Here is a 24861-nt window from a genome sequence, read left to right on the forward strand (position 1 = left end):
AAGTTCAAAGCAGCTCATGACGTATGTTGGGATGGATTGTGTCACAGCTTTTATCATAATCTCTTTGCCTGCATTGCTCAAAGACTTCTCTCACCATCCTTGAGTACACTTCCTCACCTTTTCCGTTAAGAAACCGAAGGCTTCACTTTTTGAATATCTAATTTCTGTAGGCAAGCCTAAGTACTTATCATGCTTGTCTACCCGGACCACCCCTAGAATTGCAGCAAGCTCCTCCTGCTTCACTCATTTGACGTTCTTGCTAAAAGAAACCGTACTCTTGTCAAAGTTGATAAGCTGCCCCGACGCCAATTCATACCTCTTAAACACATATTTCATTAATTCTTTTTTCTTGGCAAATTAAATTCACTAATTTGAAAATATATTGTTCACATAGGTCTTCATAGTCCAATCTTTTAAATTGATTGATAATATGGACTCTGACAGATTCTAAATTAACAGTTAAATCATGAGTGAATGTTAATTTTACAAAGATAACTTAATATTTTGAGAATAAATCAATTTGACGAAATGTATGAAAAGTCTGCATTGAAATCCTCATATAAATCGATCAAAAAAAGAAATCCTCATATAAGTTTTGATAATCATTCTGATTTCCGAGCAATGTGTTCACTACCCGTTTTTCGCCTTTTGGGTCCTCCACTCTGTAAACTAGAAAATCCAAACTCCCGATTTAATTCATGCTGTCTCATGCTACTCAGTAAGGAAACAGAATAATTATCTTAATTACCCAAAACCATATAGTGCTAATGGTTCTTGTCCTTGAACCCAAAACCCCTAGTCAATATTAGCTGGTCAATATTAGAAACATCACCGAATGTATTTGGGCCAGAATGTATTTGGGCCTCTTTCTTAGTCTGTACTTTGGATTGAATGTACCTATTAATTTCAAAGAAGAATGACTACCCGTGTGCAAAAGTTTTATGCTCTACTACTGATGGTAAAATGATTACTATAATTCTTTGCTTCACTGTTTGGAATTTACCTCTGTTTCACTCTTTTGTGATGATTGATTAATGTTTCGTAAGAGAATCAATAGTGTTTGTTAAAGGATTCGAAATTGCTGGGCAAAGCAAAGGCGGTATATATATATATATATCAGTTTGCTGGTTTTCTTGATGTCTGTACAAGGATGAAGGCTAGATGTTCAACAAATTGACTCATACAGATTGAGACATGAACACAGAGTTGGCTACAGAGTTTTTTGTTCTTCTGAAACATGCATGCATTAGAGTACATTCGATCGCACATGTGGATCACAGCCTTTTTCTCTTTTTGGTTGCTTTGATTACTGGGCTTGCTGCAGGAAGGTTAAGCTGGATTAATTAGCTGAACTCTGTGATTGATGGAATTATATGAAGAATGAAACTTCACCTTTATTGAAGTTTATTCTATGGCAAATTGGCATATGAATTGCATTCTATAGGTAATTCGTAATCGGTGGTGATTTCACATATGTTTCGCCATATTTAAAATATAATGTTTGATCGATCATGTGTCTACTCAAACTGTCTCAAAAAACTAAAAGACAAAGTGATGTAGCGTGCAAGCTTTTACATCTTGACTCTTGTCGTAGATGAAATACTCCGAGACTAGGGTATGATTCAACAATGGCTGCGAAAGACAGATCTTTATTGCATACTATAATTCAGAGTTATATGTTAATAAGTTCTGGCCTAAGTTTTGTAGAGTGGCTGCAATGCATGCTACAGATAAAGTTTCTTTTTCAAACAAATGGATTGAGCTTTGAATGCTACAGAGTTTTACGAAATCAAAAAGCATTAAATGGGTTCTCCAACCCTTCCATCATTTCCACCAAACGGGTTACAAAAACTGGAAACATCCTTTCTCATTAAATTTTGATACAGTACAAAGAAAAATCTTATTTGATTTTTCTTACCACAATTTGGACCCTAAAAATCATCTTAGACTATTGTATGTGACAGACTAAAAAAAATTTCGGGTACAAAATTTCAATCCTACGTTAAGACAAAATCATTATTGATTTCCTTTGAAAATGGAAAAAAATATATATGTATTTTTGACAAAAAAGAAAATTCCTTACATCACCGCATGATTTGTGTTCCTCTCACTAAAACTTTCAAATCCATATATTATGGGTTCCGACCAAGCACAAGAGTCCTAAGTTAGAAGAATTTTAGAATACGGCTATATCGTACTTTGTCAACCTGCTTCATAAATCTCCTCGCGTACTGCATGGGCCAAACCCTCTTTTTTTTGCTGTTGCTAATCTTGTGGCTCTTAATTCTGACCAAAAGAAAAAAAAAAAACACGAGGGTCAACTGCCAGAATTTTAGAATACAATTGTACTTGTCTATTTGCTTCATAAATTTTTCTCGATGCTACTCTACATGCCTCAAACCCCATGAAAGGAATCTCGAACACTTTTATAGTGAATGAGAATTTTCTTATAATTTTTACAATACATATACTTTGGTGGAAATTAAAGTCAGAAATTCATAAAATCAATTCCTTTATTTTATTTATAAAATTAATTATAATTTATATATTGAAATGTCAAACGAAGTAATTAATATCTAGAAATTTAGAAAAATTCACCATCTTTTTTTCCATTCATTCAAACAGAGTCTAAAAATATCTAAAACTTCAAAAATATCCGAAATCCTCATTGTATTATTTCTACTAAAATTTCTTGTTTTCTAATCCTGTTCTTTTTCTTTTTCTCCTGTTAAACATGATTTCGATCTATGCAAAGTTTGCATTCAGATCAGTAATTTTTTTTTTTTTTTTGAACTCATTCAGATCGGTAATTGAAGAAGCTAATGCTTGCATGCATGCTCCCCATAAAACATAGTTTCTTTGATTTTTCTCACTACTTTCTTTGCTTCAATCTTTTGTCACTACCTTGTCCTCGAAAGAAAAGAACGTGAGGGAAGAGAAGAAACAAAAGAGAGGAAAGACAAATTGGTATTTTCCAGGTCTGGGATCTCCATCCCACGTATTTGGTGGGGTCGTGGTGCTCAGACTCATGACCACCTTCATACCTTCATTAGAATTCGATATTGTTATGAAAATTAATCTTTTCAAGATGGAATTATGAATTTAATCAAGAATTTTATTGAAATGGCTCATTCAAATTCAATAGACTCTTAATTTAGCTCTGTTTGGTTTGTGGAAAGGAAAGGAATCATTTTCCTTTTCATTGGGAAAGTGGATCCGGGGTGGGTTGGGGGGAATCATTTTCCACCTCTTTTTCCTTTTCATTGGAAAGCATTTTCCCTTCTATTGTCATTCCCAAACATAGGAAAGGAATGTCATTCCTTTCCCAATGCCCAAAATCTGTGAAACAAACACAGCCTTAGGGAGTTGTAATTCCTTAGTAAGTACGGTGATTGCAGTCACTATGTAATTGCAGTTTATTATAATGAAGATTAAAAAAATCAATGAACTTATCCTTGTCGTTTTCATTTAACTTGTAAAATAAAATCTTTAGAGAATATTTGATAATATTTTGAAAAACAATCATGATCAATAATCATGGGAAATTCTAGTGTAATGGTGGGTATCTCATACCCACATTTACAAAAGTGAGAACAGATTTTGTTGTTAAAGTTGTAATTTGAGTCATACTTTGTGTAATCTTAATTCTAATAATGGTAATTACACCTCTTACGACATTTTACAAGTTTTTGAACAAATTCGTTGTCAATGTTGTAATCTTAGTTCTAATAATGGTAATTACACCTCTTACGACATTTTTACAAGCTTTTGAATAAATTCCTTGTCAATGTTGTAATTTTTGTTTAACTATATGTAAATAGTGTAAATGAATATGGTAACTTTTGTTCTCAATGTTGTAATTTTGGTTCAAATACTTGTAAAATTTTGTTCAAATAGTTGTAAATGAGGGTATCTCATACCCACCAGTACACTAGCTTGTCTCAATAATCATTCTGGTCTTTGGTGGAGAAGTCATAGAAAGGATGTATGGATATTCACAAATGAGGCCTAAATGCTCAAAATCAGTGGAGAAAACGAAATAGAAGTAATGCAGAATCAATTAGGGAGATAAAGGAGATCAAACATGATGGTGCATCTTCTAATTTCAAATTATGAACTGAAATATTGTTGAAAAAATTCAAATTATATGGACATTTTTACTTAAAGTTTCTCTTAACATAAGTTCTTGGGATTAGTTTAAGTGATGAGGAAGGATAGAGAACTTTTTTTTATCTTAAACGTTAGCTCAAGTAGTCGAGAGTTAAAGAAAATGAGACCTAGCAGAGCTCTATTAGGGTTGGGAGAGCGCCGCATTTGGGATTGGCGTCTCTACATCTATCTCCATCCTCGATGGAGTACTATACTGACATCTTCATTGGTGTCGCATAAATCAAGTCTGGCTCTTAGTGGGTGTGGTGACCTATGTTTTCCGATCGTCTCTTGGTCTAAAAACCTGTCCATCTCCCAAAGAGGGTGGGGGGCGTCACTATGAGGTGGCTCGCCTAAGCCAAGGCGAGCGCGTCTTAAAGAGAGTTGTGTACTAACAAAGGTGCTAGCAGATCTGATTAGATCATGCTGGCTGTGTCTGGAGAGATGGATTTTGTTTGGGTCGGTCAAGTTCTGTTTGAGTCCTTTATCCACAGATGGCAGCACTCATGGTGTGGGAGTCTTCACACTGATCGGTGATCAAAGACGAGCTAGCAGCTAAGCCAATTTGAGGTGGTGACTGAGAGAAGCAGTGGGGAAGAGGCAGTGCTACTAGATTGCTTGCTTAAGTTGGTTGAGGTTCTAGGTTCTTTTCATGGAATTGACATCGGCGACTTCTTTTTGGCTGGGTCAAATGGTGTCACAGACTTACAGGCATTATGGTTTCTTTCTCAAGCTTTATGTATCCGCGTCGCAGGTTGGTTGGAGGGTATCGAGTTGGTGTGGCGGCGGCAAGGACAGATGCTATTTTGGTTTGGTTGCAAGGGAAAATCCTCATTGGGCTTGGGCGCTGATCTGTTTTTCAAATTTGGATTTGGGCTCTAGGTGGATTTGGGCTCTAGGTGGACTAGGACAGCAGTAATTGGGCTCACTACATTTTGGATCGGATTTGGGATCACAGTGGATTTTCTATAAAAATTTGTTATCCAGGACGATTTTCATTTTGGCACCTAATTTTTTCTTTTATTTGGATCAATACTGGCGAGGAACTGCAGGGCTTATTGATAAAGAGGTTGTCAGCAAGTCTTCTAATAGATTTTGCTGAAAAATTATTGTCAGTCTCTCATTAGTTTACTTCTCTTCTTCTCTTGATATTCCTAGCTCAGTTGCGGCTGAGGTAATGGCGGTTATTGAGGCAATTGAGCTTGCTTGGGTGAGAGATTGGAATTATGTTTGGTTAGAGGTGGATTCTCAAATTGTGCTAGACCTTATTCGTTCTCCCATGTTAGCTCCTTGGCAGCTTCGTGTGCGGTGGAAAAATTGTCTGCACCGGATTTCAATGATGCACTTTCGCTCCTCACATATTTATCGGGAATGAAATCAAGTAGCCGATGCCCTTGTAGGTTTTGGCACATCATCTTCTAGTATGACTTGGTGGGACACGCCTCCGGATTTTGTTCATTCACTTTATAATAGAGATAGGTATGGACTTCCTAATTTTCGTTTTCGATAGTTTGGGTTTCTCTTTTTGTATGAGAGGTTTTGATGTTTGTCCCCCTCTCCATTTTATCTTCTTCAATAAATAACCTCGTTCTTATGAGGCTTAAACCAAAAAAAAAAAAAACTTCTCCTTGAGCTTCTTTCAATAGGTGAAGTGATATTGTGTTTAACGATCAGAGTGGGGTCACTGTTATATTGCTTTTGCTTATTGAATAAATTACCAACCTCCTTCATTTTACAAAAAATAAAAGCGTAATCAAGAATTCGATACACTCAAATACATCAAGAAAAAAACATTTCTCTTTTGTGTTACAACTTACAAACCAGAGTGTATTTTACATTTATAATTTTACAATTTATTCTCAGAAAAGCACTCATTTAAATCAAGAATCATTGAATCTAAATGTATTAGACTATGACGGTTCATTATGACCTGTTATGCTTTTTAAGGGAGGGGACAGCCCTCATAACTAGAATAATTAAGAGCTAAGGGAGAATCGTGCCAAGACCCATGCATTAGAGGAATACATAATATTTTTTGAAGCAGTTTGTGTCAGCCAATTAGCCCGTACTCTAACCACACAAATCAACCTTCACGAAGCAGATAAGCAAATAGCACGAGTCACATTACTAACTTCTCTTACCGTAAACACAACTACCGGCATCAACAAAATCAGCAAGAAAAAATTTAAACCGAGTTTGTCTTGAGCAGCATAAACTGACCAAGATATATGATCAAATATAATCCCTTAAAAATGGGAGGAATCGCAAATGCAATAAATTCCTACCCAAAGTCGGGAACTTTTTACAACATTAGTCACTGTTCATCATTGCTGACCAGAAATATATCAGGGTTCACCATTACTCGCAGTAAATAAGATCTCACAACCTTTTGCCGTAAGAAACGGAGGAAAATCTTCAATCACCAATCCACCCAGAACAACCAAAATCAAATCTTTAATCCAAAGTGTCAATCTTTTCATTGATTGATTGGTGACACTCACTCATCTCTGTCAGTGAGTTACTTCAATTTTCATACCCACCAAATCTTTCTCTACGATCCCATTCATCAACTTTATGTATACAAACTCAATGAAGCGGAGCCCGGTGTGGAGTCCCCTTTCTCCGGCCGGCCGGGATTTCCGACACCGGTGAAGAAACCGGCCGGCACGCCACCCTCAATAAGCTGCTTCTCTTTTTCCTGACAATCTCTGTCGTAGCTGTACATGCCAAGGACATGCAACCCAATTCGCTGTAGCCTCCGGAACCGGAGGAGGTTCGGACCGAACCGGCCGGCTCGAGAACCGAGTCGGGAGTCATCAAGCCGTCGTCTAAACCAGGGTCGGGTAGAGCCATGAAATTGCACTCACGGAGATACTTGGACAGACCACCTTCTGTTCTTACAACGTGATCAATCTGAAAAACGAGAGAGACCCAATTGAGAGAAGGTCCAGAATCTAAAAGGGTGTGACAAAATTTTGAAAAATTGGAATAAAAATTTGAGCTTTGGTTTTTGAAGAATTGAGTTTAGCTAAAACCTTGCAAGAGAGAGAACAATAGAGATAAGGATCTTGCAGGCTTCTGTCACAGGTACTGCACACGTTGCCGGAGCCTCTGGAATTCTTTGTCTGCGGCCTTTGGTTTAAAAACACCACCTTTGCACTGTTGGATGTGTATGACTGTAGAGAGAGAAAGTGAGTAGGATTTTACAGAATCAAAAGAGAGGATTGATTTCAAATATGCTTGGGTCCTCTAAAACACTTTTGAACCAAATTGAGACGTGAGGATGGAAAAGGCAGATACAAAGCGATATAAAGAACACTACTTTTTCATGAACTTTTTGATTTCTCTTTCTTGAAGTGACCTTTTGAACTCATCCAATTAAAGGCAATATACTACATGATCTTCATGTAGAAAAAAATTGAAGTAAACCCAGAAAGTCTAATGAAGCTGAAAAGGTGAAAAACAAGGATCTTTGATCAACTTTTCAATTTCTATGGAATAAAAATACTTACTTGAACCAAAGCACAGTCGATTAACTTGGAAGCATCATCTAGCTTTATAACATCATGGTAAACGTATCTCCTTATCTGAATTCAAAGAGAACAACAAGCATCAAGCACCAGAACTTCACTGAATTGAAAGTTTACGGAGTGAAGAAATTGAATTCTGGGAAATTTATAGTTGTGAATTTTGATGGGAACCTTCAAGAGTCTGTGAGATTGGTGAGGGGTGAAGCAGTGAGGGCAGAAACTGATGCAACAGTCCAAGCAGTAAATGTTCTTCTCGTTCTTCTTCTCCTCCTCGTGAATTATGCAAGCGTTGAAGAACTTCTCAGTGAGCAGAACGGCAAGCCAGGAAGGTAGAAGATTTGAAGGGACAATCTAAAACAGATGAGTTCAAAAACAATCAAGTGAACAAACTTCAATTAGCTAGTCTTCCCAAGAAATTAAAGATACACAAAAAGGAGAAACAATTTGGAGTGAAATACAAAGGAAAAGAGAAAACCCACCATATTGTTTTGCTTAATAGAGAAAGAGACAGTGAGGGGGTGTGTATCTGTCAATTATGGACAGGACTAAAGAGAGGAGAAGACATTGGTGGAGGAATAGAGAGAGAGAAACATGGACTTGGACTTTGGAGAGAGAGAAAGAGAGAAGCGGCGCCTGGCAAATTGATACGCCAGTATCTCACACCCTTGACAAAGAAAAACAGAGAAAAAGTTGCTACATTTATTTGAGATAGTACACTATTATTTACTATTATTATTGGAGAAATGATTTCCAATACTGTTCTTTTCAATTTCCTTGCATTCCTTCTTTATGTTTATAGTTTATTTTATATGTTTTTTTTATTATTCTGATTTAGGGAAGAGAGAAAAAAAATTGACTAATGAACCAAAAAGTTATCTCAATGAGCCAAAAACTTACTGTTATTCTTCATAAAAGTCACGGTTATTCGTTGGAAAAGTCTCTACCATAATTCAGAAAATTGCCGCCTCATAACGAAAAATTATTGCTGATAAAAATAAAACTTATAATCACTCTAAAAAGTTACTATCATTCACAGTAATCCCTTGAAAATCTACTGTTATTTACGATAATTTTTTAAAACGTTATTGACATCTTTCAAAAACCTATTGTCAACGAATCATAAAGTTAATTATGGCAAATTAGTCATAGGTATTTTTTAAAGACTAATATTATCAATTAAGCCTCTATAAATTTTTACTTCTTAGTATCGATAATAACTTTTCAAAAAAATGACAATAGATTTTCAATTCGTTGATAGTAATTTTTTGGTTATTCTATAATAACTTTTTTCTTCATTGCCAGTAGCTTTTAAATTGATGACAATAGTTGTTTTGATACAGTGCCATTTTAGTACATAATGAAAATTAAAAATGTTGTGGCATTTTTTATAAATATTGATATTTCTTATATTTTAGTGACTTCATAAAGAAAAATAAATTTAGGTGACCTAGAGAATGATAAAGTTAATAAAAGTGGCCTTATACGTTATTGGCCAAACAATTTGATTCACCCTACCTATTCAACCCTAGTAGGCTACCTCATCCATTCACAATTACATAATCACTACAAGAATCACCGACTTTCATTTTCCAAATACTGAAACTGTCATATATTTCCTCTCTCTAGCTTCTTTCATACTCCCCCTATGTGATTTGCATATTTAAATCATGAGTCATGCTCAAATAAAGTACCGCAAGAGATACGTGAATGTCAGGGACCAGAAGTGACACGTGAATATGACGGCTGAAAATAATGTACAGTTTTAAGTTACTATAATTGTAATACCCGGTTGTTTCTTTAATCAAAGCAAACAGTGTGCTTTACTTTCATGATTCGATTACTTTAACTTTAATGATTATGCTGGGTTAATTGTTTGTATTGATCGACATTGCCGACACTCTCTCTCTCCCTCACTCACACTCTCCCTCTCTCCCACTCACACTCTCACTCTCTCTATCAGCCGAACCCAGCAAGAAAAACAGAGCAACCATTCACCTGCCGACCTCTCTCTCCTCAGGCCACCTCAAGACGTCGGACCACCTCCAGTAGCTTCGCCTAGACCTTGCGCAGCCGCCGGTGGCATCCTTGCGCCGCAACATGAACTGTAGTGACGGCGGAGGACCTGGCTCCGTTTGAGCCGATTTCGAATCAATCTCAATATCTTGAGCTACAAGCCACCAATACTCTTGATTCTTGGCTCATATGATTCGCATCAACTTTCTGAACAAGCACCAAGAAGAACCAGACCTGAATCGACCATTTTCACGTTCGTCGGAGCTCGACCGGTTTTTGATCGAAAATCAAAACCTTTCGATCGTGATATCTCGAGTTGTAGTGCATCGTTTTGATTGATTCTTGAACCAGTGGGTTTGCCTTGATGTTCTTAACAACTCTCTCGTTTATTTTTATTATGTTCGCTTATGACATAATAAGTATAACATTTGTACACATTATATTAAGCACAGCTTGTGCTCCAGTGGCTGGGGACAAAAGTTTTGTGCAGCAGGTTGAGGTTTCGAACCTTGCCTTCCCCGTTATTTTATTTATGTCGCTTATGACATAATAAATATAACACGTGGGCATATATTAATGAAGGCAGCTCTTGCTTCAGTGGTTGGGAGCAAAACCTTCGTGTTCGAGGTCGGGAGTTCGAACCTTACCTCCTATAAATATTTTTGGATTTCGTATATGCTTGATATACGGATGCATATACGGTATGTACGGTATACATACGTATATACGGTTTGTACGGTATGCATACGTATATACGGTTTTGTACGGTATACATATGTATATACGGTCTATACGGTATGCATACATATATACGGTATACCTACGGTATGTACAATTTCATACCGTAGTCGAGCTGAAAGTTGGTGGGCCGATTGGTAGGCCCAAGTAGTAAGCCCAATTGTTCGGCCCGATTGGTAGGCCCAAATAGTAAGCCCAATTGTTCGGCCCGATTGGTAGGCCCAAATAGTAAGCCCAATTGTTCGGCCCGATTGGTAGGCCCAAATAGTAAGCCCAATTGTTCGGCCCGAATGGTAGGCCCAAATGTTAAACCCAATTTGGTTCGGGCCGGTTCGAAATGTGGATGGTTCGGTTTCTTCGGCCCAATTGACCAGCCCTAATGCTTAGCCCAAGGATTGAGCAAGCCCAAGTCATCATCACTGGGTGACATATTTTATTGGCGTGCTTTTGGGGATGATTTGTTTTGAGTGATGCATCTCTATTGTTGTGTAGAATAGTGCATGCTTAAGTTTTACTATAGAGATTTACCGTGATGCTAATGGAGTAGCGAAACGCTTTGTGGGAGTCTTTACTGTGCTTGTATGCCAGTACAGAGTGATGATCTATGTGGGGATCTATGAGATAATCTCTGTGAAGATCTAAGTGATGATCTATGTGATGATCCACGTGATGATTTTGTGTAATTGATGTGGAGTGATGTTGAGCAGTTGTTTTGAGAATTTACATCGTGATGAAAGGATTTAGTGGCCATAGGAATGTATTTTTATACAAAGGGCTGTGGCTTTGTAGATTACTACAGTTTTGGGAAAGATGGAGATTCGATGGTTAGGTTAACCGTAATCGAGAGCAATTAACTTGCGCCTAAATTTCGGGACGAAATTCCTTTAAGGGGGGTAGATTGTAATACCCGGTTGTTTCTTTAATCAAAGCAAACAGTGTGCTTTACTTTCATGATTCGATTACTTTAACTTTAACGATTATGCTGGGTTAATTGTTTGTATTGATCGACATTGCCGACACTCTCTCTCTCCCTCACTCACACTCTCCCTCTCTCCCACTCACACTCTCACTCTCTCTATCAGCCGAACCCAGCAAGAAAAACAGAGCAACCATTCACCTGCCGACCTCTCTCTCCTCAGGCCACCTCAAGACGTCGGACCACCTCCAGTAGCTTCGCCTAGACCTTGCGCAGCCGCCGGTGGCATCCTTGCGCCGCAACATGAACTGTAGTGACGGCGGAGGACCTGGCTCCGTTTGAGCCGATTTCGAATCAATCTCAATATCTTGAGCTACAAGCCACCAATACTCTTGATTCTTGGCTCATATGATTCGCATCAACTTTCTGAACAAGCACCAAGAAGAACCAGACCTGAATCGACAATTTTCACGTTCGTCGGAGCTCGACCGGTTTTTGATCGAAAATCAAAACCTTTCGATCGTGATATCTCGAGTTGTAGTGCATCGTTTTGATTGATTCTTGAACCAGTGGGTTTGCCTTGATGTTCTTAACAACTCTCTAGAAGGAATCGAGGCTTGAAATTGAAGTTTTTACGTCGAAATCTTGGCTCGCCGGTTTCTGCATTTCTTCGCCGGTTTCTGGAAAATTTCCGGCCACCTTCAACTGTTCTAGGTAATTTCCAACCACTTCCTTTCGTTTTTAGACTTCATGCTAGTTATGAAAGTTGTTAAGCATGATGAGAGGAAGAGGAGCAGCCCGGCCCCGACACCATTGGCGGTGGTCGGCGGCGGCTCTGCCACTAACTCCGGCGGCCCTTTCCGGCCACCTCCGGGGATCAAAAATATGGTTTCTGTACATTTTCAGATTCTATATTTCAATACGATCATTTTGATATATTATACGCAATTTTTTGATATCGTATGATTAAGTTATGAATTTTTAAGTTTCGATCGATTTCGATCGTTAGATTTGTGATATGTGAAGTTAGGACCGTCAGATGGACTTGTAGTTTTGATATGATGATCTTATGACTGTCCCAGTGACTTTGTGCGGTCATGGGTGAAGATCCGACCGTTGGATCTTCGTATAAATGCAAAACAGTGATTAGGGAGGCGATTCGTGAGAATCCGTCCGTCGGATTTTCGTATAAATTTGTGAAGATGTTAGTAAGGACGATTCAGGAAGATCCGACCGTTGGATCTTCGTGATGATTTTTGGAGGGTGATCCTAAAGGCGATCCGTGAGGATCCGACCGTTGGATCATCATTTAATTTCGATCCGACCGTTGGATTGTCGTTTGAGTATGTTTTTGAGCTATTGGCTAAGTTAAGGTCATGTGTGATTAGGTGATTGACGGTCTCCCTTGGGTGAGCGGTTTCGGTGTGTATTGTGTTGAATTGAAGACGCAGCGGGAATATCGAGGTGAGTAAATCGCACATGGTTCATTCACGAACCGAAATTCGGTGATTTTATTTAATTGAGAAATTGTGGAAATTGTTTTATGAAAATAAATATTTGTTTTAAATTATATGGACTTGATCGACTACGGTCCATAGGTAAGTAAAATGTATTTAAACTATAAAAATGAATTTCTAGATTTTATTGCATGTGAACTATAGTTGGTATTAGTGGTCACTCTTGTGTGGGTGACTACGTATATATATATTTACGTGGAATATATATTGGATGGTGTAATTTACTGAGTTATATTTTGAGCATTACCCTTTGGAATATGTGAATTATCTTAGATGTTGTGTTGTCTATGATAATGGGTAATTGAGTAAAGTGCGATAGTTGAGTCGTTGAGATGAATTAAATGAGGAGTCGAGTGAATTGAGAAAAGCAGTCATTCGTAAGGTGAACCTTGGCCCAGGTGACACTTTACGATACAGTTAGAGCTCTAGTCTGTCTGCCATCATACTGCTTGGGGGATAAACGAGTTATCATATGCCCTTGGGTATGACATGACATACTGAATGGGGTGATTAATATAATTAATCATAAGCCTGTAAGTATGATATACTGAATGGGGTGATTAATCTAATTAATCATAAGCCTGTAAGTATAATATACTGCATGGGATGATTTATATAAATAAATCATAAGCCTGTGAGTATATATTGAGTAAACAGTTGTTTGTTTTTGAGTAGTCATGTTGAGATGTGAGTTGATTGATGCTTGAAGTGACGTTGTACACTTCAATTATTATGCAAAGAAAATACTTGATTTAAATTTATGCTTGAGTCGATTTGGTTACTTTAAATCGTGCAATCCTTTCATTTACTCATACGAGCTGTCAAAAGCTTACCGGGTTTGTGTTGTTGCAATCCCGGTACACTATTCAAATTGTGTAGCGGGTAATCCTACAGGTCAGGAGAATCAGGACGGTGATCGTGCGGGTTAGAGAATTTGTTTTAGTTTTACAGCAATTGTAATTGTGAGGTGAGTTATGCTCATTTGAGCCTTACAATATAATTTGGTGAGAGTGTGCTGTAATAAACAAATTTGAGATTTGGTTTATGTAATATCGAGCGATGTGAGGTGTGGTTGTTTTGAGAAAAAAATTCAGGTTGTATTTATGTGAGTTGTATTAATTCATGTTTCGGATTTGGATTTGTTATTCAAAATCCGGGGCGTGACAGTTTGGTATCAGAGCGTAAGGTACATATTTGGTGATAATCAATACTTCCCGAGTGATGGCCCGTCTGCAGCGGATCCCCATCATATACTCTTCGGTATTGGTATAATCATTGGGTATGTCTTAGTATGGGGTCTAGACAGCGTGTATGTCCGTAGGACGGTAGAGTTGCCTTCTAAGTTCGCATTAGAATAAGTTTAGTTTCCGTGAGTTGTGATCTTCGAGGAATGGAAACCTCCGGATTTAACTCTGATGAGTCAGTGAGGATTGTTTATGGAAATGAGTTTCCTTTTGTATGTAGAAGTGTTTGGTTGAAGGCATGGTGTGGACCTATGCTCGTATCTGATGTGGATACGAGTATTAATTGATAGTAATTTTGCCTTCTTAAGTTGGACATACAGATGCATTTGAATAGATTCTAGACTCATGTGGAGTTGTGAGTAGTGTTGCGGTTAGGGAAGAAATTATTGTGGTTAATTCTTCCATGTGCTTGTAAGTTGTTGAGCAGAGTTTGAGGTGCGAGAACGGAGTTTGATCTCGTGTTTGAGTGATTGAGACGAACGACTATATATTTGAGTTCTCTCCGAGTACCTAAAATCTTAAGGGCTATTTGAAGTGGGACTAGTGGTAGTTTTAGTATTTCTAAATTTAAATCGAGATCCGAGGAACATGTTTTGTATACGTGGTTGATGTTGCGAGCATCATTTTGATTGATATTTTGCGTTTCACAAAGACAACTGGATTGGAAATTCTCCGTTTGGACACCTTGGTCTGTTGACCTGACTATGACTTGTGGACATAGTTTTATTTAAGTGAAGGAAATTGATTTTGTGAACTAGTTTTCTTAAGTTTTGGATCGTAGTATGGAGTTGGACTGAAGTGAATTTGAGGTTGTTTGTGTTTTAAGTTTAAGTAGGCGGGACACTTAAAGTTTTGAAATGGAGTTTGATCTTGGTCGGTAAATAATGGGGAGATTTAGAGTCAACTCTCTGTAAATGTTATTAGATGAGGGTGTGTTTCTGTGGTGATGGATTTTAGGAGAAATGGTTAAGTGCAATTTTGGGTATTGATTGTAGTGACATTGTTGGGTATCCATAGTGGTTCAAGTGAATTACTATGCGATATGGAGTTTGATTCGGTTTCTAAATCGTAAATTCATAGGGTATGAATTGTGGTAAGTTTAATGGAGCAATTAATAGAGGAAATGGTTGAGATTTTATAAGATTTGTAAGAGTAACTCTAAAGACGTGGGTTTTTCCTAGCTAACTCAGGATGTGTTTAGCTTTATAAATCCCTAATCCTATCGATGAAATTGTTTGTGTTTGGTTTGACTCAGAGGATACTAGCTAGACCTCGATGCGACTTAATTGATTGTTGGATTCTTTTTGAGTGATTGTTTTTATTGCATCATTATGAAAGATGTGTGCAGTAGAGTTGTTTATGGTTTTGAAAATAGTATTGGGTGACCAAGGTTCGATCCTTGGTGTTGTTGTTGGTTAAACAAAAAGAAAAGAAAACATGCACACCATCTTATTGATTTAATATTACAAAAAGGAAATTGGAACTACGCTATACTAAGCCTAATCAGTAGCTCCGGATGGGTTGAGGCTGAGCTCAAGAGAAACTGGAGATCCACGGTTGTAACCGCCTGCGCCACCGAAATAGTAATCATATGCGCTACCTTCCTCGGAAGTAGTCTTCGGGTTACCATAGACGTCCTCGCCATGCACGGGGAACAGAGGAAGAGTTTCAAACTCCTGGCGAACTCCTCCTCGTTGTTCCATGGAAGATTGTCCTCCTGTTGTGCCAAAAGAGTTGTACTGGTATTAGTATTGAAGGGTGAGGAAGATTATGAAACAAAATTTAAGTAAATAAATCCTTCATTACCAGTAGAATAGGTGGAACCAAAGTTGAGATCAATGGATCTACCATCATCAGTAGAACTAGTGGACCCAAAATTGATGTCAATGGATCCACCAGCTGGCCCAAAATTGATGTCGATGGATCCACCAGCACCAGTAGAACCAGTGGACCCAAAATTGAGATCAATGGATCCACCAGTACCAAGAGAACTAGTTTCCATGGGCACTGGAGCAGCCTGATTACACCTATTCATCTGCTTCTCTCGAGCCCTGACGTTCTGGAACCAAAAGTAAATGTTCTTACCCTCAACATGTCCATACTGGTTCAGCTGGAGGCAGATCTCGTGAATGTGCTCTGTAGTTGGGCACTTAAATCCCTTGACGTAGTAAAGATCCTTGAGGATTCTTATTTGTTCTGGAGTAGGAATCCACCTGGTACGGCTTCGCCAGAAATCCATGTTGGCACTACTTCCAGCTGCTTGGGTGTTTCCTCCCTCCTCTGTTGGTTGCTGTTGTTGTGGTTCCATTTGTTGCGGGGTTTGGAGCTCCATTAGTTGCAGAGTTCGTGGCTCTTGGGTCATGGAGTGAGAGGATGTGAAAATCGAGGAATACATGGTTTAGTGTTTGAGGGAGATTTTGTTAGAAGGATTGGAGTTGTTGAACTGGTGATTGGAGATCTGAGATTCTCAGAGGAAAGATGAGATCGAATCTTCAAATGGAAGAAAAGATCTGAGAAAGAAGGATTGAAGATTTGGAGGAAAAGATTGAAGATCTGAAAGTTCAGAGGAAAGATGGGATTGAATCAACTAGATGGGAGAGAAGATCAGAAGAGAAGGATCGAAATTGATGAAGAAAGGATTTGAGAAGAGAAAGGCTGAAGAGTTGAGAGAGAAAGACTTGAGCTCGGAAGAAAATTTCTTTTCTTTTGGAGTGAACAGTTTTTCTCCAGAATGCACCTATTTATAGAACAAGGTGAGCAGATCTTCACCGTTGGATGAACGATCTCAGAATTTGAATCCACGCGTTGGATTAAAGTCGCCCCGAAACCCGGAAAAGCTGTTGGCGCGTGTTGAGCGTGTAAGGGGACAGGCCGAACCTCGAGACGCTGTGGCAGACAGCTTTAGCCGAAAGTGATTTGCTTTCCGTAAATCACGGAAGAGACGTGTCGTGGCACGTGGAGTGTACCGACAGTTTGTTGTTATTCTATCGCTTATGATAGAATAAATAAAAGAAGTTGCATGGATAGTAACGAGAGCAGCTGGTGCTCTAGTGGTTGAAGAGCAAGGCTCTTGTACAAGAGGTCAGAGGTTCGAACCTTGCCTCTCGTTTATTTTTATTATGTTCGCTTATGACATAATAAGTATAACATTTGTACACATTATATTAAGCACAGCTTGTGCTCCAGTGGCTGGGGACAAAAGTTTTGTGCAGCAGGTTGAGGTTTCGAACCTTGCCTTCCCCGTTATTTTATTTATGTCGCTTATGACATAATAAATATAACACGTGGGCATATATTAATGAAGGCAGCTCTTGCTTCAGTGGTTGGGAGCAAAACCTTCGTGTTCGAGGTCGGGAGTTCGAACCTTACCTCCTATAAATATTTTTGGATTTCGTATATGCTTGATATACGGATGCATATACGGTATGTACGGTATACATACGTATATACGGTTTGTACGGTATGCATACGTATATACGGTTTTGTACGGTATACATATGTATATACGGTCTATACGGTATGCATACATATATACGGTATACCTACGGTATGTACAATTTCATACCGTAGTCGAGCTGAAAGTTGGTGGGCCGATTGGTAGGCCCAAATAGTAAGCCCAATTGTTCGGCCCGATTGGTAGGCCCAAATAGTAAGCCCAATTGTTCGGCCCGATTGGTAGGCCCAAATAGTAAGCCCAATTGTTCGGCCCGAATGGTAGGCCCAAATGTTAAACCCAATTTGGTTCGGGCCGGTTCGAAATGTGGATGGTTCGGTTTCTTCGGCCCAATTGACCAGCCCTAATGCTTAGCCCAAGGATTGAGCAAGCCCAAGTCATCATCACTGGATGACATATTTTATTGGCGTGCTTTTGGGGATGATTTGTTTTGAGTGATGCATCTCTATTGTTGTGTAGAATAGTGCATGCTTAAGTTTTACTATAGAGATTTACCGTGATGCTAATGGAGTAGCGAAACGCTTTGTGGGAGTCTTTACTGTGCTTGTATGCCAGTACAGAGTGATGATCTATGTGGGGATCTATGAGATAATCTCTGTGAAGATCTAAGTGATGATCTATGTGATGATCCACGTGATGATTTTGTGTAATTGATGTGGAGTGATGTTGAGCAGTTGTTTTGAGAATTTACATCGTGATGAAAGGATTTAGTGGCCATAGGAATGTATTTTTATACAAAGGGCTGTGGCTTTGTAGATTACTACAGTTTTGGGAAAGATGGAGATTCGATGGTTAGGTTAACCGTAATCGAGAGCAATTAACTTGCGCCTAAATTTCGGGACGAAATTCCTTTAAGGGGGGTAGATTGTAATACCCGGTTGTTTCTTTAATCAAAGCAAACAGTGTGCTTTACTTTCATGATTCGATTACTTTAACTTTAATGATTATGCTGGGTTAATTGTTTGTATTGATCGACATTGCCGACACTCTCTCTCTCCCTCACTCACACTCTCCCTCTCTCCCACTCACACTCTCACTCTCTCTATCAGCCGAACCCAGCAAGAAAAACAGAGCAACCATTCACCTGCCGACCTCTCTCTCCTCAGGCCACCTCAAGACGTCGGACCACCTCCAGTAGCTTCGCCTAGACCTTGCGCAGCCGCCGGTGGCATCCTTGCGCCGCAACATGAACTGTAGTGACGGCGGAGGACCTGGCTCCGTTTGAGCCGATTTCGAATCAATCTCAATATCTTGAGCTACAAGCCACCAATACTCTTGATTCTTGGCTCATATGATTCGCATCAACTTTCTGAACAAGCACCAAGAAGAACCAGACCTGAATCGACAATTTTCACGTTCGTCGGAGCTCGACCGGTTTTTGATCGAAAATCAAATCCTTTCGATCGTGATATCTCGAGTTGTAGTGCATCGTTTTGATTGATTCTTGAACCAGTGGGTTTGCCTTGATGTTCTTAACAACTCTCTAGAAGGAATCGAGGCTTGAAATTGAAGTTTTTACGTCGAAATCTTGGCTCGCCGGTTTCTGCATTTCTTCGCCGGTTTCTGGAAAATTTCCGGCCACCTTCAACTGTTCTAGGTAATTTCCAACCACTTCCTTTCGTTTTTAGACTTCATGCTAGTTATGAAAGTTGTTAAGCATGATGAGAGGAAGAGGAGCAGCCCGGCCCCGACACCATTGGCGGTGGTCGGCGGCGGCTCTGCCACTAACTCCGGCGGCCCTTTCCGGCCACCTCCGGGGATCAAAAATATGGTTTCTGTACATTTTCAGATTCTATATTTCAATACGATCATTTTGATATATTATACGCAATTTTTTGATATCGTATGATTAAGTTATGAATTTTTAAGTTTCGATCGATTTCGATCGTTAGATTTGTGATATGTGAAGTTAGGACCGTCAGATGGACTTGTAGTTTTGATATGATGATCTTATGACTGTCCCAGTGACTTTGTGTGGTCATGGGTGAAGATTCGACCGTTGGATCTTCGTATAAATGCAAAACAGTGATTAGGGAGGCGATTCGTGAGAATCCGTCCGTCGGATTTTCGTATAAATTTGTGAAGATGTTAGTGAGGACGATTCAGGAAGATCCGACCGTTGGATCTTCGTGATGATTTTTGGAGGGTGATCCTAAAGGCGATCCGTGAGGATCCGACCGTTGGATCATCATTTAATTTCGATCCGACCGTTGGATTGTCGTTTGAGTATGTTTTTGAGCTATTGGCTAAGTTAAGGTCATGTGTGATCTAGATTGACGGTCTCCCTTGGGTGAGCGGTTTCGGTGTGTATTGTGTTGAATTGAAGACGCAGCGGGAATATCGAGGTGAGTAAATCGCACATGGTTCATTCACGAACCGAAATTCGGTGATTTTATTTAATTGAGAAATTGTGGAAATTGTTTTATGAAAATAAATATTTGTTTTAAATTATATGGACTTGATCGACTACGGTCCATAGGTAAGTAAAATGTATTTAAACTATAAAAATGAATTTCTAGATTTTATTGCATGTGAACTATAGTTGGTATTAGTGGTCACTCTTGTGTGGGTGACTACGTATATATATATTTACGTGGAATATATATTGGATGGTGTAATTTACTGAGTTATATTTTGAGCATTACCCTTTGGAATATGTGAATTATCTTAGATGTTGTGTTGTCTATGATAATGGGTAATTGAGTAAAGTGCGATAGTTGAGTCGTTGAGATGAATTAAATGAGGAGTCGAGTGAATTGAGAAAAGCAGTCATTCGTAAGGTGAACCTTGGCCCAGGTGACACTTTACGATACAGTTAGAGCTCTAGTCTGTCTGCCATCATACTGCTTGGGGGATAAACGAGTTATCATATGCCCTTGGGTATGACATGACATACTGAATGGGGTGATTAATATAATTAATCATAAGCCTGTAAGTATGATATACTGAATGGGGTGATTAATCTAATTAATCATAAGCCTGTAAGTATAATATACTGCATGGGATGATTTATATAAATAAATCATAAGCCTGTGAGTATATATTGAGTAAACAGTTGTTTGTTTTTGAGTAGTCATGTTGAGATGTGAGTTGATTGATGCTTGAAGTGACGTTGTACACTTCAATTATTATGCAAAGAAAATACTTGAGTTAAATTTATGCTTGAGTCGATTTGGTTACTTTAAATCGTGCAATCCTTTCATTTACTCATACGAGCTGTCAAAAGCTTACCGGGTTTGTGTTGTTGCAATCCCGGTACACTATTCAAATTGTGTAGCGGGTAATCCTACAGGTCAGGAGAATCAGGACGGTGATCGTGCGGGTTAGAGAATTTGTTTTAGTTTTACAGCAATTGTAATTGTGAGGTGAGTTATGCTCATTTGAGCCTTACAATATAATTTGGTGAGAGTGTGCTGTAATAAACAAATTTGAGATTTGGTTTATGTAATATCGAGCGATGTGAGGTGTGGTTGTTTTGAGAAAAAAATTCAGGTTGTATTTATGTGAGTTGTATTAATTCATGTTTCGGATTTGGATTTGTTATTCAAAATCCGGGGCGTGACTAATTTTAGCATTTGAATTTAATACATGTGGGTGTGATCCATTTAAGTGAGAGAAGACAAACTGATCTCCCCAAATTTATTTAAAAGAAAGAAAGAAAAAAAAAGACTAACTAGAGAGGGGGGACATGAACCGAAACCCTTAAAAAAGAAAGTAAAAAAATATATATATCTGACCAAACAACCAAGCAAATAATATTCTACCGGAAGCAAAAATTAGGAAACTCCATAAACTCTCTATTGCAAAGAGAAGCAACAAAATATGGGAGCAAATCCCACCAAACCATATATAGTAGCTAAAGTGAGACCAGAGTAACCACGTGGTGTGGTGTGTTGGTCGAGCGGCCTAGTCTGGAACCCCCAGGTCTAGCGTTCGAATCCCAGCTCTATCATGTGGCCAGCAGATTTGAGGGACTTAGGTTGATTAAACACCAAAGGTTCGTGCGTCTGCGGTGCAGTGATTAGTCCGGCTACGCTGGGATACACTGCATGAGGGTGTGTGTGTGATTACTACTGTCGTCCAAACCTCAAAAAAAAAAAAGTGAGACCAAAGTTTGCAAGAGCATCTGCAATTTAGTTCCCTTCACAAAATATATGAGAGCATCAGAATTGCATTAACTCAATTGCTTTAATAACCGCCATTTTCTCAGCTGCCACTGAACTTGGAATGTCAAGATTAGAACAAAAAGACCAAGAAATGCACCTTTAAAATCCCGAAACACACAACCATAGCCAACTTGACCTAAGGTACTCCTCCAAGAACCATCCGTATTAATTTGTACCCAAACCCATTACAGAAGGAATCCAATTAACCTCAATGATAGAAGGAGCTCTACGTGGCCAACATGTAACCCTAAACCTTTTCAAAACAATTTCATCATATTTTGCCTTATTTATGAAGTGCCGAATACACCACAGCACCGCCAAATATTATTCTAGGTTAACAAGCCATTTTGAATTACAATATTTTTCTTTAGCGGCATCTCCTTAGATTCTAATTGACCAAGTTTATTAATGAAAGTTTCTTCATCAATAAAAAAAATTATATACCACACTTTCTTAATGTAAATTTCCGAAGCTATTTAATATTTGAACATAGACTTTATAAAGATTGTATAAGAGCACCTCCAACGGTAGTGTCAAATGACAGGAAGGGCTGAAATTTTTTTTTCTTTTTTACCTATTGCTTTCTCTCCAACCCATATGTTATACATGAGGTGGAGCTTACATAGATAACATTTCTCATTGTTGCTGTCAAATTTGACAAAGATCTCAAATCTATCGTTTTTTTTTTTTTTTTAATGGTTGGGTTCCAGAAAGTCTTTATATTTATTATATTTTACCTTACTTTTACACTTTTCTCAATAGAGTATTTATTAGTAAAATATTAAAATAAGACTAATTTTAACTGATTAGATGGAGAAGAAATTTGACAAAATATCAATTGGCCACCTAAACTGTCAAACTTTCATTTCACATTTGAGTTTAACCATTCCAATAGAGATGCTCTTAACTGCATTTGTAATCACCACTCTACTCATGGAGTTGTGGCAAATTGTTATTTATAAAATTAACACAATGAAGGTCATAATTTTTCATCTCATCCCGTAAATGTAAGAATAGGTGTGATAGAGATTGAAAATTTTATAAAATGTAAAATAAATGCCAATGAGATCCTCCAAATTTCAAAATGTTAATTAAACACAACTAAATTTGAATTTCTAAAATTTTATTCTTTTTGGAGAGCCGTCAAATTTATTGATTAGACATACTGTATTGGAACCGAAACATTCCCAAACTAAATAAATAGGACATTTGTTAATGGTAACTCCATCATCCCCAAAATTTGTTAAGAGAAAAAAAAAAAAGGAAAAAATGAATCACATACACAATTAGAATAAGTCAATAAGAGTTTAAATTTTCTCAAACTTCTCAAAATTTCGTAATTTATCCTTATCTATATTCGAATGATATCCAAAGTTCCTTTGAAACTACAGATTTTACATCCTAGAACTCAAAAAAAAAAACACAGATTTTACATAATATTTATTAGTATATCGATCGACACCCAAAATTGCAAACTTCCACAGAAACCGGGGCATAAAGTAAAACAAAACCATGAGGATTTCGAAATCGAAATCACAAATCCTATTGCTGTTTACTAGGAGCCCATGTCCCGAAAACCCTAAACGTTCAACCAAATGGTTCCTTACTAATGGTCGAATTGTTGGTGCTCATCTCTCTCTCCTCCATTGGGTTACTCAGTCACTGTGCTAAGTGCTAAATGACAAGACCAGAAACAGTTGCTTTTCTCAGTTGTCATTGGAAAACGGTTAAAAAGGTGCAAGTAGGGATTAGGGCCTGCAAAATTCCAAACATTTTTTACTCACCTTCTCTTTTCTATTTCTTGGTCAGAAATTTCCGCAATAGGGTCTTAGAAAAAAGCCTCTGTAAAAAGATATGCTTTGTAAAAATGGGAAATGTAATAATTTGCCAGAACAAATGGTCAAAGAGCAACAATGGTGTTTCATTCTAATCTTATCTGCAGAAATTTATGTATAGCTAGAACTAATCTATACCAATTTTTTCAGACCAGATCGAGGAAAAGGGATCTATATCATTTTCTGTATGAAAAGCACATTACTTCTTTAACCATAGCATTTTATACTTTACAAAAGGCTGTTAGCCTTTAGGAGGACTTTACTAATTTTTGCAGTAACACCAAGTTCTGAGATCATCACTCACTAGTGTCACTTCCATGGACATGTAGTTTAGAATCTTCGTTACATGCATATATGAGTTATGTGTAAGTTTTTATAACGTAACGATGAAAGTTTCTATATCGATTGTTGAGAATAATTTTAAATCGAACCAAATCATATTGTTAATTTCTGATTTATTTTGGTAGTTGGTTTGGTTCATCCCGCACACCAGCACGAAACCAACAAAATCGATGTTGCTAGAAATAACATGATCTAGCAAAAAACGACTTGATCTAACACGAAACTATGCCAAATTTGTGTGATCTATTGTTCATTCTAAGCCAAATTGAGTATAAATTGCATATTTATCATGTCATGTTGAAAATTACATGCACCTGATAATAACCATCTTTGACTTTCGCTTTGTTCCAAATCTCTAACCTACAAAACTCCAATCTCTTTAATCTTTACCCACCTGGACATTAAAAAGTTAGCAGACGTCAAAATGAAACTCCAAACAAACTCAAATTCCAAAAATTCAAAATTGAGATGTTAATTCAAAACAATGATGACCATGATATCATTGTTTATACTAGGTTTGAATTCAACTCAAGAAACGGGCTTCCAAGAGGGTACACCTAGAGTAAATATTTCATATCATATTGTTCATAAATGTATAGCCAAGAACTCAATCTATTTTGGTCAAAAATTGAATTTGAGAAACCTTTATGCCCAAAAAGCGAGGAAGAAGACAAGAAAATTAGCATAGAAATAAGCTGGCTGTGGCCGGTGGTGCCGCTGAGACAGCTGCAGATAGAGACAGAGAGCAAAGCGGGAGTAGAGAGAGAGAGAGAGAGAGAGAGAGAGAGAGAGGCAAACGCCACCTAGAATCGTACGCAGTCGTCATAAGCTGCAGGCTTTACACCTACAAAGCAATGCTACTGCCAGAAAAACCAGAGCAGAGCAAGTGTCCCAACTTCTCAAAGCATTTCATTAAATGGAGGAGCTGCCCCAATAATCCAAATATCCAATATCATA

The 24861-nt window shown here is 38.1% G+C and overlaps 1 protein-coding gene and 2 long non-coding RNA genes across 3 annotated transcripts; 2 read left to right on the forward strand and 1 right to left on the reverse strand.

The window, feature by feature from the left end:
- Positions 1 to 6267: 6267 nt before the first annotated feature.
- LOC133718125 (protein RGF1 INDUCIBLE TRANSCRIPTION FACTOR 1) lies at positions 6268 to 8336 on the reverse strand. The gene is made up of 5 exons (XM_062144940.1): positions 8159 to 8336; positions 7851 to 8030; positions 7662 to 7736; positions 7185 to 7325; positions 6268 to 7062 (listed from the first exon to the last, which is right to left on the reverse strand). Exons 1-5 carry the CDS (start codon positions 8159 to 8161, stop codon positions 6736 to 6738), a joined length of 726 nt encoding a protein of 241 aa, XP_062000924.1. The 5' UTR covers positions 8162 to 8336; the 3' UTR covers positions 6268 to 6735.
- Positions 8337 to 11964: 3628 nt separating this feature from the next.
- Positions 11965 to 14015, forward strand: LOC133713397 (uncharacterized). The gene is made up of 3 exons (XR_009847992.1): positions 11965 to 12060; positions 12735 to 12810; positions 13743 to 14015. It is a non-coding gene; the product is annotated as an uncharacterized LOC133713397 (long non-coding RNA).
- A 5824-nt stretch (positions 14016 to 19839) lies between these two features.
- LOC133713677 (uncharacterized) lies at positions 19840 to 21111 on the forward strand. The gene is made up of 2 exons (XR_009848185.1): positions 19840 to 19906; positions 20839 to 21111. It is a non-coding gene; the product is annotated as an uncharacterized LOC133713677 (long non-coding RNA).
- Positions 21112 to 24861: the final 3750 nt, after the last annotated feature.

This window comes from Rosa rugosa, chromosome 6 (genome assembly GCF_958449725.1).
Source record: "Rosa rugosa chromosome 6, drRosRugo1.1, whole genome shotgun sequence".
NCBI classification, from domain to species: Eukaryota; Viridiplantae; Streptophyta; class Magnoliopsida; order Rosales; family Rosaceae; genus Rosa; species Rosa rugosa.

Coding starts and splice junctions, on each gene's coding strand:
- LOC133718125 (XM_062144940.1), bottom strand. Junction 7,737..7,850: donor AATCTCACAGACTCTTGAAG/GTTCCCATCAAA, acceptor CTTTGAATTCAG/ATAAGGAGATACGTTTACCA. Junction 7,063..7,184: donor ATTGTTCTCTCTCTTGCAAG/GTTTTAGCTAAA, acceptor CTCGTTTTTCAG/ATTGATCACGTTGTAAGAAC.